The sequence below is a fragment of the Phascolarctos cinereus genome, unplaced genomic scaffold (genome assembly GCF_003287225.1).
Source record: "Phascolarctos cinereus isolate Bilbo 61053 unplaced genomic scaffold, phaCin_HiC Scaffold_726;HRSCAF=1367, whole genome shotgun sequence".
Lineage (NCBI taxonomy): Eukaryota > Metazoa > Chordata > Mammalia > Diprotodontia > Phascolarctidae > Phascolarctos > Phascolarctos cinereus.
Window position 1 is genome coordinate 44,162,029 of NW_027556098.1, and position 14,360 is coordinate 44,176,388.

Here is a 14,360-nt window from a genome sequence, read left to right on the forward strand (position 1 = left end):
ATTTGGAACTGAGGCCACTGACACCTACTGAGGGTGGAACAACATACCCAGAATGGGTGTTCAAGTTTTTAGCATTAGGGAAGAGCTATCCCCAGCACCTCAGGAGTATTTTCCTAGAAGGGTAGATGTATTTGGTCTCAGCCTAAAAGAGTGAGGCCAAAGAATACTCATTGCATATAAAATAAAATGTTTGTATCTCTACTTGGGTAACTGGAAATTATTGCCATACTTCACCATTTTGATGAAATGTAGCAAATTTTATTTTCACATTTTCAATACTTAGGACACATTAAAGATACATGCCAATATAAATCATGCTTAGGTCCTGAATGCAATATGAGACCTCTGATAGATTGATTTATTCTTAGATTGGAGTTCCCTAGAATAAAAAATGACTAACAGATATACCACAATCCAAAAGTGTAGATTTTACTTTTACAACTCATGCCAAGAGAAACAAAAAACCCTTCATTATATATATATATATATAAAATAATATTTTACAGTCCTATAAGTGCTGTCATGAGGAAATATTTTTCGTCTTTTGAATAATATAGGGAACTCTTAAGAATCCTGTATCCAATTTCTCCAGTTAAATGCTGAATTTGACCCATGAGTTAGTGTTTTAACAGGTGGGTTATTCAGCTGCCATTTGTTCTCTTCCACTTCTTCACAGAAACACATGCCAAGTGAAGGGATCTAGAAAAGAGATTTTAATAGTTTGTTAATGAGGACTTTTGGCCAAAATGACTGCCTGAATAAAGGCAGAGCAGCACCAAACTCCCATATGCTCACTTCAGCAAAAACCTTAAATTCATACAGGACATGATAATAACAGTCAATCATGAGCTTATCTTCATACAGCTATATTTACCCTTCAATATTTTTAAAAATTAATTTATTTTGATTTATCAACAATCATTTCCATAAGCTTTTGAGTTTTAAATTTTTCTCCCCCTCCATCCCCAAGATAGCATGCAATCTGATATAGGCTGTACATATACGTTCCTATTAAACATATTTTCACATTAATGATGTTGTAAGTAAGAATTAGGAGGAACCACCAGAAAAAGGAAACAAAACACAACAGAAGAAAAAAGAATAGCAAACAATATGCTTCGATCTGCATTAAAACTCCATAGTTCTTTCTTTGGATGTGGATAGCATTTTCCATCATGAGGCCTCTGGAGATGTCTTAGATCCTTGTATTGCTGAGAAGGGTTACCCTTCAATATTATCCAGTATTCTTCCATCCTTTTCCCTTTCTCCCACTGTACAAGTTTGTAACTCATCCTACTCTTATATTGTGCTCTTAAGGCACAATATATAACCTAACCATTACTTGGATAACCACAGCAAGTGCCAATGGGAATATGTTCTCCTCCCACTCACCCCCAGTATACCTGCTCCCATTATCATGTGGATATATCAGGTGTGACATATAGGATGGACTCTGCATTCTGAAGTCTAGACTTTTGAGTAAAAGCTCCATTCATCCCCTCACTCCCCCTTTTCTTTTGGACTGAGTGAGCTGCTTAAAGATAGTAGGATCAGTGCGTTGTGATCTGCATTGCAAAGCTCATTACATTGACTTTCCCCCTCAAATTCCCCCTTCTTTCAGATTTCCCTGTTTTTGTTAAGGGCACTGCCACCTCTCCATTCACTTAGGATGTTAATCTTGGTGTTATCTGGGACTCCTCATTTTTTGATTACTCCACATAATCCAATTTCTTGCCAAATCTTGGCATTTTTATTTGTAAAACATTCTCTCATCTCTCCCTTTCTTTCTAGTTACAATGTCATCACCCTAGTTCAGGTCTTCATCTCCTCTTTTTTGGAGAATTACAATGGTTTCCTAATTAATGTCTCTGCCTCAAGTCTCTCCCACCTCCAAATCATCTTCCACACAGCTAAAAAATGATACTCCTAAAGCACACATCTGATCATGTCAGCACTCCACATGCTCCCTATTGACTCTAGGATTAAGTATAAATCTGTTTGTAACTTAAAAGCCCTTCACAACCTGTTTCCAACTTAACCTTTATTTCCTAATTACGCATTTTTTCCCTTTTTGCAATCCTTTGATCCAGCTAAACTGGTCTTACTGAAAAAAGGAAACATCTAAATGTTAATAGGAAATTAAGGCATGATAATACATGTTAAGCAAAGCCATATTAAAAAAAGGAGTAATTTGGATTTATATTGAAAACTTTCTGCTGAATTGAGATTAGAGATAATTTAATTATGTTTGTTTTTGCATTGTGTATGATGATTAACTATATACTGGAAACCACAATTCCTGAAAAGCTATTATGTTCACTGACAGTTATGACCCATTATTTGATTATTGTATTACACACAAAAAAATTAAAAGTAATTTACCTGCTGAGCTAAAAATAAAGAAACAAAAAACAGAATGACTAGTTGCTAGCAGACAAATGTTAATTAACCATTTATGCTATTCCCCAGAATATATACAAGAATGTTTAGAAAATAATGAAGCAGATTCAATCATACTGGTCACTGTGAAATTAGTGTATTAATAATTATTATTTAATATTAATAATGAGTAAAATATTTTAGTGGAAGAAAAAGGTTTTTATATTGTTATTAAATAAAAATTTTAAATATTTAAAAGTTTATAAGATTCTTCAAAATGTCCATTACATGTATGTTATGTAATGTATATAATGTATTATATTACACACACATGTTATATATATGTACATATATATATATACATGTTGTATATATGTATATATACATATTTTGGGAATATATACTGAATTTTTATTGATATGAGTGTCACATTGTAAAATCAAAAATTGATTTTAATTTTATTTTGCTAAGATTTAATCAACCTAGATTTGATATTCCCTTTTGAAGTTCCTTCTTCTTGTCAACGTCCCCACCACCCAGATCCTGGAGAAACATGCCTGAAGGTTAAGCTTTTTTTCTTGTAATTACCTCCACCTTTTTTTTTTATTACTTCCAATTATATGTAAAAAAATTTTTTTTAACACTCATTTAAAATTTTTTTGAGTTTCAAATTCTCTTTCTCTCTCCCTCCCATTGCCCCTCAATGAGAAAGGAAGAAATCTGATATGGGTTATACATGTGCAGTCATGCAAAACATATTTCCATATTAGTCATGTTATGAAAGACTGAAAAAAACCCCAAGAAAAATAGAGAATTAAGAAAAAAGTATGCTTCAACCTGCATTCAGACTCCATCAGTTGAAGGAGAGAGAAGTGGGATTTGAGAGAAATATGGGTAGATAAAGAAAGTATGAACTTTGTAATAGCTAATAGGTACCTCCAGAGCTTTGGATATGTGGAGAATGCTAGCCCCTAAATATATCCCTTGATTCCCAGCACTAGCAACCCCATATGACTTTCATCATTCCCTAGCCAAAGAATCTGTTTAATCTTACTGATTCTAATCTGTATAACTTCTCTGATTTCTGTCCTAATGCTTGCTTAGATAAATGTTTGCTAGCTATTTGTTGTTGTTGTTGTTGTGTGTGTAATACATTTTTGGTTAGAGAGAACTAAGCTAATTATTATTGAGTAAGCTAATTATTATCCTTTTAGTCTGAGGCAGGACTACTTCCCACCCAGAGTGACCAGGGAAAGCAGTTTTTACTCTGACTTCAAAAAAGACTGCATATATGATATGTAGGACATGGATAAAATTTTAGCCCAGTATCCTTCTTGAAGATAGAGTGTATAGTAAGTGCCCTCCTGCTTTGCCCAAAGGTGGAAATAGCAGTGTCCTCTGCAGATACAGATTTTACAGATCTTTACACATCTCTGATTTTATACATCTAAATGTATACTTTCTACAAGGGCTGCCCTGTATACTTATGGCCACCATATATACTCATTACATGAGTGAGTCAAACAAAACAAAACAAAAAAAACCTCTCTTACATTTTTATTTCCATAAAGGAAGACAGATTAATGACCCTTCTCCTCCATAGAAAACCAATTGAATCAGCAAATCATTAGAGCTAGGAAGGGCAAGGGATCATATCATCTAGAGCTGGAAGGTATCTCAGTCATCATTCAGTTTAACCCTCTAATTTCTTATATGAAGAGAATAAGTTCTAGGGAGGTAAAGTGATCTCTTCCAGATCACATGACTCAGTACTGAAGACTAGATTTCTCTTAGCTCCCAATTCATTAATTTTTTCCATATTATACCACCTCTTGAATTAGTTTCTCACTGACTCACTGATCTTTGAAACTGGTGGCAGGCATAAGGACATAGTACAACACCCATATAGAATTTCCTACTGGAGAATACCTTTCTGACTAGTTGTGCAAAATCACTGATGTCTCTGGGTGGGAGGTCAAGTAGCGGTCGAGTGCAGGAGTCCAGAGCTGAACCATGGCTTACAATTGAGATTACACCACCTGGAAAAAAAGAAAGGAAAAGAAAAGAAAACCAAGGCAATGACTACTGAAATTACCCAAGGTTTAGGTTAGGGTCCCCCAAATATTTTGTAGGGTAAAGTCAGGAATGTGCTGACAAATGCTTAGCAACCAGCCTTCTGAAAACACAGCACTTAAAAAGAGAAGATTCAGCAGCTACTCTTAATAATGGGTATTATGACCAAATACTTTTAAGTTTAATCTATCTTCTTAACATGTTCTCTATCACTTTCTTTTTAACAAAACAACAAATTAACCCTAATTTTTAGTATTTATTCATTTCTAAGGTGAGCAAATGCCCACACTGAAGATTTAACATTTGGGTTTCACAAGCCCAAGTGAAGGTATTTTTTTATTCTCCCAAAACATTGAGATTACCTGGGGAATGGTGAGGTGGTGAAGTATATTAGCATAATGGTGGAGTTCATGGGCAAATCAGTGCATGCCTAGGAGTGGAAGGCTCCCGTACCAAATTTGGTCATAATATCCATTATTAACTGGCTACTGAATTTTTTTCTTCTTAAATTTAAAAAAATGTTAAGCTGATTTGATTTTGATTTGACACATTTACTTGTATTTGCTCTAATATCTTTGATCTGACCTAAGATAGAATTGGATATAGGGAATGAGGGCATGAGAAAAAGAGAAGACTAGAACTTCAAAAAGATTGACAACCACTAAATCAATCCATTAAATGAACCCCAAAGTTGCTGTGCCCTAATTCTACTGTAGGAAAAAGACACTAACTGATTTAGATAGTAGTTATCTTGGCTAGTTTCTAATATAGAAGCAAGATCCTGAAGGTAGAGGAAATGACAGTAGTCACATGCATTGCCAAAAACATTTGCTTTCACCTGGGCAGGCAGCAACAATCTGCTTCACAGTCATAGAACACCTTTTTACATAGTCATCATAACTTTCTGATGGCATCAGGGAGGAAAGTGGGAATTCAGATCTAAAAAAGAGAATAAAGGGAACAGTCATATCTCATGGTGAATCAGGGCTATTCTAGAAAAAACTGGGGATTTTTTCCTAAACAATAACATAACAAAGTGTAAAGCCATTTCCTTAAAAAACAAAAAAAAAACAAAAAAACCCAGATAATGTGACAAGGTGCTGGCCCTTGGGTGAAGGCAACTGATGGAATGTAAGAAACTTCTAGTGATTCAGCGGCTGAGGATCAACCAGGTCTTTGGTCATTTTTTTGGAAAAGCAAACTGTTCTTAGTTTGAGTTGGCTTGAGGAGTCAGCTCCAGAAGAAGGACTGAATGCTTAAGGAATCTCTAAATTCTTGAAAATATGATTTTCATTTTTTCTCTTGTGATTCTTCCAGTGTGGGTAATAGAGAAGGATTAATCCTGTCTCTCTTCTCTGGACCTCCACCAGAATCACAAATAAAAATATCTCTTATAGTACAACACTATTTCATTACATTCATACACTATGATTTGTTTAGCCATTCTTCAGCTTATGGGAATCCTTTTAATTTCCATTTTTTGACAGCATAAAAGAGCTACTATTAACATTTTTGAACAAGACCTTTTCTTCTTTCCTTGATCTATTCTGGGTATAGGCCTAACAGTGGTATATCTGGTTCAAGGGATATGCATTGTATGGTAACTGAGTATAATTTCAAATTGTTTTTCAGAAGACTTGTATGAACTGATACAGAGTGAAGTGATCAAACCAAAAAGAACTATTCATACTAAATATTATAATATTTTATAAAAGTCATCAATTTTGAGGTGCAATGACTATCCATGATTCCAGCAGACCAATGATGCACCATGTTGTCTACTTCCTGACACAGAAGTAGATTTAGGGTGAAAATGAGACATATTTTTGAACACAGAAAATGAGCAGATTTATTTTGTTTGATTATGGATACCTATTACAAGTAACTTGTTTTTCTTTTTTCCCAATGAGGTAGGTGTTAAGACAGAAAAAATAGATTTCTGTTAATTTAAAAAATTAATTTGGAAAGAGTAATGATAACTTGTGGCAGAAGCAAGTGCTCAGAGGAAACATGTGTATCCTGAGAAGATGATTCAAAGACAATACTTCCTGAACCCCAGACTCCCGTGTTCTCAATTTCCTAAAGAGCATGATTCTAAAATCCAACCTTCTAGAAGGAAGTTTTTGGGATAGCCCCAACTTAGAAAACTGCCTTTTAGGTAATTTCAAGTTTAGGATTTCCTGAATTTGAGAACTTTAGGCACTGAATTTCCTAGAGAGAGATCTATTGATTCATTGTGCTCCTTGCAGACAGAAAAAGACAGTCCATGTGATTCTCACATCACATCCTACTCAGAGCTAGGTAAGGAGTTCTGTTCTTTCTAAGAGAGCATTTCAATACCCTAACCAAAGATTGTGTTTGATTCAGAACTGGAGGCAGTAGAGACTCCATTACTCTGTCCGATTGCTGTCTCAAGGAGTATCCATCAATGACCACGGAAGCAGCATCAAGAAGTTTATTAGTAAGCAGCAGAAGGACATCCAATGCAGTCTATGAAACAGGAGTAGTATGGAGACATCTGTAACCTTATACAATTGAAGGTGTAAGCTATCCCTTTATGTAATTTCGCATGGGAGGGCCCTACCATAAATGAATATGTGCTTGATCAATTCTCTTCCCTTATACTATTTAATTTGGTGATCTCATCAGCCCTCATTGATTCAATTGTCATCTCTGCAGGTGACTTTCAGAAGTACTTGACCAACCTTAACCTCTCTGCTGACTTCTAGTCTCCAACTCCTCATTACATATGTCAAACTGGATATCCTGTAGACATTTAAAAATCAACATATCCCAAACAGAATTATTATCTTTCCCTTGAACTCTCTCTTCTTCCTAACTTTCCTATTACTATTGAGCATACCACCATCATTCCAGTCCCCTAGTAGGTATGTCGTCCTCAAATCCTTACTCTCTCTCACCCCCATCAATCAGTTGTCAAGTTCTATCATTTCTATCTTGGCAAGATCTCTTGTATATGCCCCCTTCTCTCCTCTGAACTGCTACCACCCTGGTGCAAGCCTTCCACACCTGGACTAATACAGTAGCCTGCTGGTTGGTTTCTTTACTTCAAGTCTTTCCTCTCTCCAGTCCATCCTTCAATCAGCTGCCAAAGTGTTCCTCCTAAAGTTCAGGTCTGACCATGTCACCTCCATACTCAATAAACTCCAATGGCTCCTTGCCACCCAAAGAATCAGATATTACCCCACTGTCACTCAAAGTCTTTCATAGCCTGCCCCACTCAATTTTTAATCTTAGACTTAACATTCCCTTCAACTTCCCTTTCTCTGTATTGAATTGATTTGAAAGCACAGAACATGTCTTTTGTTTATTTTGTATCTTACACAATGCAATGCTGTTATTTAGGACTTGTCAAATTAAAAAAGAGTTGAAAATTTAGTTTCAGATATTCACTTTCCTTCATAAAGACACTATCTTTACCTCCTCATGCTCACTCACCCAACATATCCAATCAGTTACCAAATCTTATCTACATTCTTCTACATTCATGATATCATATTTGTTCCACCTCTACTTACACAGTCAACATCCTAGTCTGGCTTTCATCACCTCTCATCTGAACTATTGCAATCGCCTCCTGATTAGTCTTCCTCTCTCCATTCTTATTTCTCTCTAATCTATCATTTATGAAACTGATAAAATTATCTTCTTAATGCAATGGAAGCTTGGGGCATGTCCAGATCTCATAACATGATGGCATTCTGATTCTAGGAGGAGATATCCTGTGTTCTTCTGCTACCTGAAGAGCAGCAGCTTCTTTTGGTTGGCTGCATACCTAGAAAAAATGGCAACCTTAAAACTCCAATCTCTCTTTCCTGAATATTCTTTTATGTTACATTCAGAGGGTGAATATCACACATAGGTCACAATTCTTATCCCTCTTCAAATCTTCTAAATGAGGCCTTTTCTGATCTCTTAATTGCTGTTAGAACTCTCTTTCCAAAGTTACTTTGTATTTATCATATGTGCATATATATATATATATATATATATATATATATATATGTGTGTGTGTGTGTGTGTGTGTGTGTGTGTGTGTGTGTGTGTATGTATATATTTGTACATACTTATTGATATACACAGGCAGCTAGGTGGTGCAGTGGACAGAGTGCCAGCCCTGGAGTCAGAAGGACTTGAGTTCAAATTTGGCCTGAAACACTTACTAGCTGTGTGATGCTGGGAAAATTACTTAACCTTGTTTGCCTCAGTTTCCTCATCTGCAAAATGAGCTGGAGAAGGAAATGGCAAACCACTCCAGTATCTTTGCCAAGAAAACCCCAAATGGAGTCATGAAGAGTCAGACATGACTAATTGATAAAACAACAACAACAAATTGATGTACATGTTAGAATGTAAATTTCTTGACAGCATGGACTGTTTCACTTTGTTCTTTGTATCCCCAGGACATAGTAAGTACATTGCTTATGCTGTGTGTTTATGGTGCTTGTGTGTTTAATTAACTCAATCTTAGAAGAGTTGTCTGAAGTTTAAATGATGTGAAGCATGGGAGTACAGAAAATTAAAGGGAAAAAATATAAGGCTGTCATACCTGTAATCAACATCAACATTAAAATTTGCTTTGGTCAGTTCATCCAGTGTCATGAGGGCAGGGAGTGTTTCACCTATTTCCCATTTAGTCCATTCAAAGAGTCCAGGTTCCACTCTTATTTTCAGTGATTTGTCCTGTTTGAGTTCTGGATTCAAAAGAAAACATGTTTTCTGGTGATTTGGGTTATATGTAATTGAACCTTAGATTCCAACAATTAGCATGTGAACATGCTCAAACATCATATTTTAAACAAAATAAGTTGAAAACAGTGATGCTCTCAAGATAATATTGCTGGGGAAAAAACCCAGCTGTACAACAAACCAAATCGTTGTGAAGGTAGTGAATGACCCCATAATCTCTATGTTTGTTACCATAACTTTATACCCAATAAATAACAGTGTCATTAGTGAGTCTAGTACAATCATAGACAACACAGGAGCCAGGAAGTTAACTGTGTAAATGGAATCATGGCAAAATGAAATTGGTACAATTTTATCAGTAAACTAAATGTCATTGATATAAGGATGACAATTGGTCCAGAGAAGAAATAAAACATTATCCAACCTAAGAAACTATGTAACTTGAGTGATGTACAAATGACCAACTATTAGCCACAGTATTTGTGGGTCATCTACAAGACAGTGTCTTAGTTCTCTGTAGGGCAGAATTTCTTTAGCAACAGAATATTTGATTAATACAATGGCACATGGAGAATAGCAACCAAGACAGAGCTGTTCCAAGGTAATTGAGATTTAATATTGATCTAATAGGTCTGTAGCATGTTCCACAGACAGTGATTCAATAGACTTGAGAGAGAAAGCAACCCTTTCTGTTGATGGAGCTGGCTTGACTTCCAAAGCTGGACCTTCTTGCCTTTGCTGCTGTGAGAGCAAGAAGCAGAGGTCCTCTGACATGGGACTAAGAGAAGAGGGTCACCCTTGCCCTAACAATAGGGATTATGGAGTAGAGCAACGTCAAAGAGATACCATTTCCTCTGCCCATCTTGCTAGCTACTCCCTTTTATGGCTAACCTCCTTGAAAAAAAACCACGTACAATCAGGAGCGTCCACTACCTTTCTTCTGACTCACTTTGAATACCTCTGGAATCTGGCTTCCAAACTCATCATTCAATTGAGACTACTCTCTCCAAAATTACCAATGATGTCTTTTTTCCTCTATCTTAATTTTAAAAATTATTATCATTTATTATAAACATTTGCTAAAACAATTGAGTTCCGAATTCTATCTCTCCTTCCAGTGCCTCCTCACTCATTGAGAAAGCAAGCAATATATACATATGAAATCATGCAAAACATATTTCCATATTAGCCAACCAATGATTCCTTAATTACCAAATCTAATAGTCTTTTCTCAATGCTAAGTACTTTCTCTTTGAGATGACCTCCCATTTTTTTGGAGGACAGGGACTATGTTTTTGCCATTCTCTACATCTTTTATGCGTGACACATAGTAAACATTTAATAAATACTTGTTAATTGACAGACTAGCCAAATTTAGGAGCCTGTTGAACAGTGGAGATAATATGCACAGTGTTTGGACAATTCCAGAATTGGCGTCGATCTGATTTGTGACCATCTCATGCCTATTATTGAGGGAATGAGTAACTTTCCTTTTTAGCAAATAGCCCCACAGACTTGTTGAGAACCTTATAAAGACAACCTGGATGCAGAGCAAGATGGTAGTGTAAAGGCAGGGACTCATCTGAGCTCTCCCAAATTACTTTCCAAACAACTTTAAAATATTGCCTCAAAATGAATTCTAGAGTGGCAGAACTGACTATGAGATGAAGTGAAACAATTTTCTAGCCGAAGACAACTTAGAAGGTCAGCAGAAAAGGTCTTTTTCACTGGGGTAAGAGTGGAGTGCAGTCCAGTGCAGGCCCACCCTGGGAATCGAGAAATATGCTTTGGCAGGTGGGCAGGGCACTGAATCAGTAGTGGCAGCATCTTGACCTCTCAGCTCACAGATGGGAAGGACAATTAGAAGGAGATTATAGGTCACACTTTGCTGGCATTGGGTGCAGTACTCTGTTACATTGCTCATACCCCATTCTGAGTACCAGTCCAAGGGTAAGAAGGAGCACTAGCACACTAGAGTATGAGGTCCCAGGGAAGTGGGGACTCTGGTCACAATTTCAGGGTAGAAAAGAGTGCTTGTGGTCATTTGCAGACCAGAGCACAGGCCAGGAGAGCTATAACCTCTCCTTAGATGAAAACATCTTGGAAGAACTGAAAACTTACAGACTCCCAGAACTAGTTCTGAAAATAGCAGAACAGAAAAAAATCTGAAGCTTGGGACAGTGCCCCTCACCCCAGGAGCAGAGACTAACTTTCACATAAAATTGAAAGTCAAGAAATAGGCTAGTATAATGAGCAAACAACAAGAAAAAGAACTCAACCATAGAATGCTATTATAGTATCAAAGAGTTATTTTATGGAGTAGAAAAAAAATTATAACAAAATTCATCATGAAGATGCCTATTATTGAGAGACTGGGTAACTTTCCTTTTTACTAAATAGCCCCACAGAATGGTTGAGGACCTTATAAAGACAATCAACTTGGATGTAGAGCCAAGGTTGTGGAGTAAAGACAGGGACTCATCTGAACTCTCCCAAATTCCCTTCCAAACAACTTTAAAATATTGAAATATTAAACATTTATTTATTAATATCAAATAATCATTAAAGAAATATTAAATAATAAAATATTAAAATATAAAGAGAATCAATGAAAAAAATTGTGAAAGAAGGGGGCCTAATAGTATCAGATCTCAAATTGTATTTCAAAGTGAAAACCATCAAAGCAATCTGGTACTGTCTAAGAAATGGAGTAGAACAGATTAGATAAACAATACACCATAGTAAATGACCATAGTAATCATAGTTTGATAAGCACAAAAATCAGAGCTTTTAGGACAAAAACTCACTATGTGACAAACATTTCTGGGAAAATCTAATAGCATTTAGCAGAAACTAGGCATGAACATCTTACACTGTATGTCAAGATAAGGTCACGTAAGGTGATTTAGACATAAAGGGTGTTTAGGAGAGCATAGAATACTTTTACTGTCAAATAAATGGACAAGAAAAGAATTTATAACAAAACAAGAGATAGAGAGCATTATGGGAAACAAATGGATAATTTTGATTACATTGCACAAAAAATCCAAATGCAGCTAAGATTAGAAGGAAAGCAGAAATTAGGAAAATTTTAACAGTAAGTTTCTCTAATAAAGGCCTCATTTCTTTTTTTAAATTTTTTTAAATTTTATTTATTTTGATTTATCAACAATAACTTCCATATGCTTTTGAGTTAAAAATTTTGCTCTGCCTTCCCCCCCGCTCCCCAAGATAGTGCACAATCTGATATAGGCTTTACATTTTCATACCCATTAAACATATTTTCACATTAGTGAAGTTGTAAGTAAAAATTAAAACCAATAGGAGGAACCATCAGAAAGATGAAACAAAACTCAACAGAAGGTAAAAATAAGTGATAGCTATTCAACTTCCATAGTTCTTTCTTTGGATGTGGACAGCATTTTCCATCCTGAGGCTTCTGGAGGTGTTTTAGATCCTCCTAATGCTGAGAAAGGTTCAGTTTAACAATATTAGTCATTGCATAACATGGCTGTTATTGTGTACAAAGTCCTCTTGGTTCTGCTCACTTTACTCAGCATCAGACCATATAAGTCTTTCTGGGTCTTTCTGAATTCAGCCCGTTCATCATTTATTATAGCACAATAGTATTCCATTACATTCATATACCACAACTTGCTCAGCCATTCCCCAACTGATGGGCATCCTCTCAATTTCCAATTCTTTGCCACCACAAAAAGAGCTGCTATGAATATTTTGTACATATGGGTCCTTTTCCCATTTGTTTGATTTCTTTGGGATATAGCCCCTAGAAGAGCTATTGCTGGATCAAAGGGTATGCACATTTTTGTAGCCCTTTGGTCATAGTTCCAAATTGTTCTCCAAAATGGTTGGATCAGTTCACAGCTCCACCAACAATGCATTAGTGTTCCAATTTTCCCACATCTTCTCCAACATTTATCATTTTCCTGTTTTTTCATGTTGGCCAATCTGATAGGTGTGATGTGGCACCTCACAGTTGTTTTGATTTGCATTTCTCTAATCAATAACGATTTAGAGCATTTTTTCATATGACTAGAGAAGGCTTTAATTTCTTCATTGAGAACTGTCTGTTCATATCCTTTGACTATTTATTAATTGGGGAATGGCTTGTAGTCTTATAAATTTGTCTTAATTGTCTACATATTTTAGAAATGAGGCCTTTATCAGAGAGACTGATTGTAAAAATTCTTTCCCAATTTTCTACCTTCCTTCTAATCTTAGTTGCATTGGCTTTGTGCAAAAACTTTTCAATTTAATGTAATCAAAATTATCCATTTTGCTTTTCATAATGTTCTCTATCTCCTGTTTGGTCATGAATTCTTCTGTTCTCCATAGATCTGATAGGTAAACTATTCCTTGTTCTCCCAGTTTACTTATGGTATCAACCTTTATATCTAAGTCCTGAACCCATTTTGACTTTATTTTGGTATATGGTGTGAGATTTGGGTCTATGCCTAGTTTCTGCCATACTCTTTTCCAGTTTTCCCAGCAGTTTTTTTTCAAAGAGTGGTTCTTATCCCAGAAGCTGGTCTTTTTTATCAAATAATAGATTACTATAGTCATTGCCTACTGTGTCTTGCATATTTAACCTATTCCACTGATCCACCTCCCTATTTCTTAGCCAGTACCAAGCAGTTTTGATGATTGCTGCTTTATAATACAATTTAAGATCTGGAATTGCTAGGCCATCTTCCCCTGCATTTCTTTTCATTAGTTCCTTGATATTCTAGAACCTTTTTTTTTCCAAATGAATCTTGTTATTATTTTTTCTAACTCTATAAATATTTCTTGGTAGTTTGATTGTATGGCACTATAATAAAATTAGCTTTGGTAGGATTGTCATTTTTATTATATTAGCTCGGCCTACCCATGAGCACCTGATGTTTTTCCAGTTATTTAGATCTGATTTTATTTGTGTGAAAAGTGTTTTGCAATTGTGTTCATAGAGTTCCTGGGTTTGTTTTGGGAGGTAGACTCCTAAATATTTTGTAATGTCTACAGTAAGTTTAAATGGGATTTCTCCTTCTATCTCTCGCTGTTGGGTAAAGGAATCATTTCTTAAATATGTAGGTAAATATGTCAGATGTATAAGAATACAAACCATTGCTGAATTAATAAATGGTCAAAGGATGTGAATAGGCAGTTTTCAGAAGAAGAAATCAAAGCTATCTATAGTC

At 35.7% G+C, this 14,360-nt stretch overlaps 1 protein-coding gene across 1 annotated transcript in view; it reads right to left on the reverse strand.

The window, feature by feature from the left end:
- Positions 1-236: 236 nt before the first annotated feature.
- Positions 237-14,360, reverse strand: part of UBASH3A (ubiquitin associated and SH3 domain containing A) — a 99,846-nt gene continuing 85,722 nt past the window's right edge. Inside the window, exons 11-14 of the mRNA XM_020973877.2 lie at positions 9,023-9,167; positions 5,291-5,391; positions 4,309-4,418; positions 237-699 (exon numbers count right to left, since the gene is read on the reverse strand). Coding sequence (XP_020829536.1) covers positions 565-699; positions 4,309-4,418; positions 5,291-5,391; positions 9,023-9,167 — 491 coding nt within the window. The 3' untranslated portion in view covers positions 237-564. The remainder of the gene's footprint in view (positions 700-4,308; positions 4,419-5,290; positions 5,392-9,022; positions 9,168-14,360) is intronic.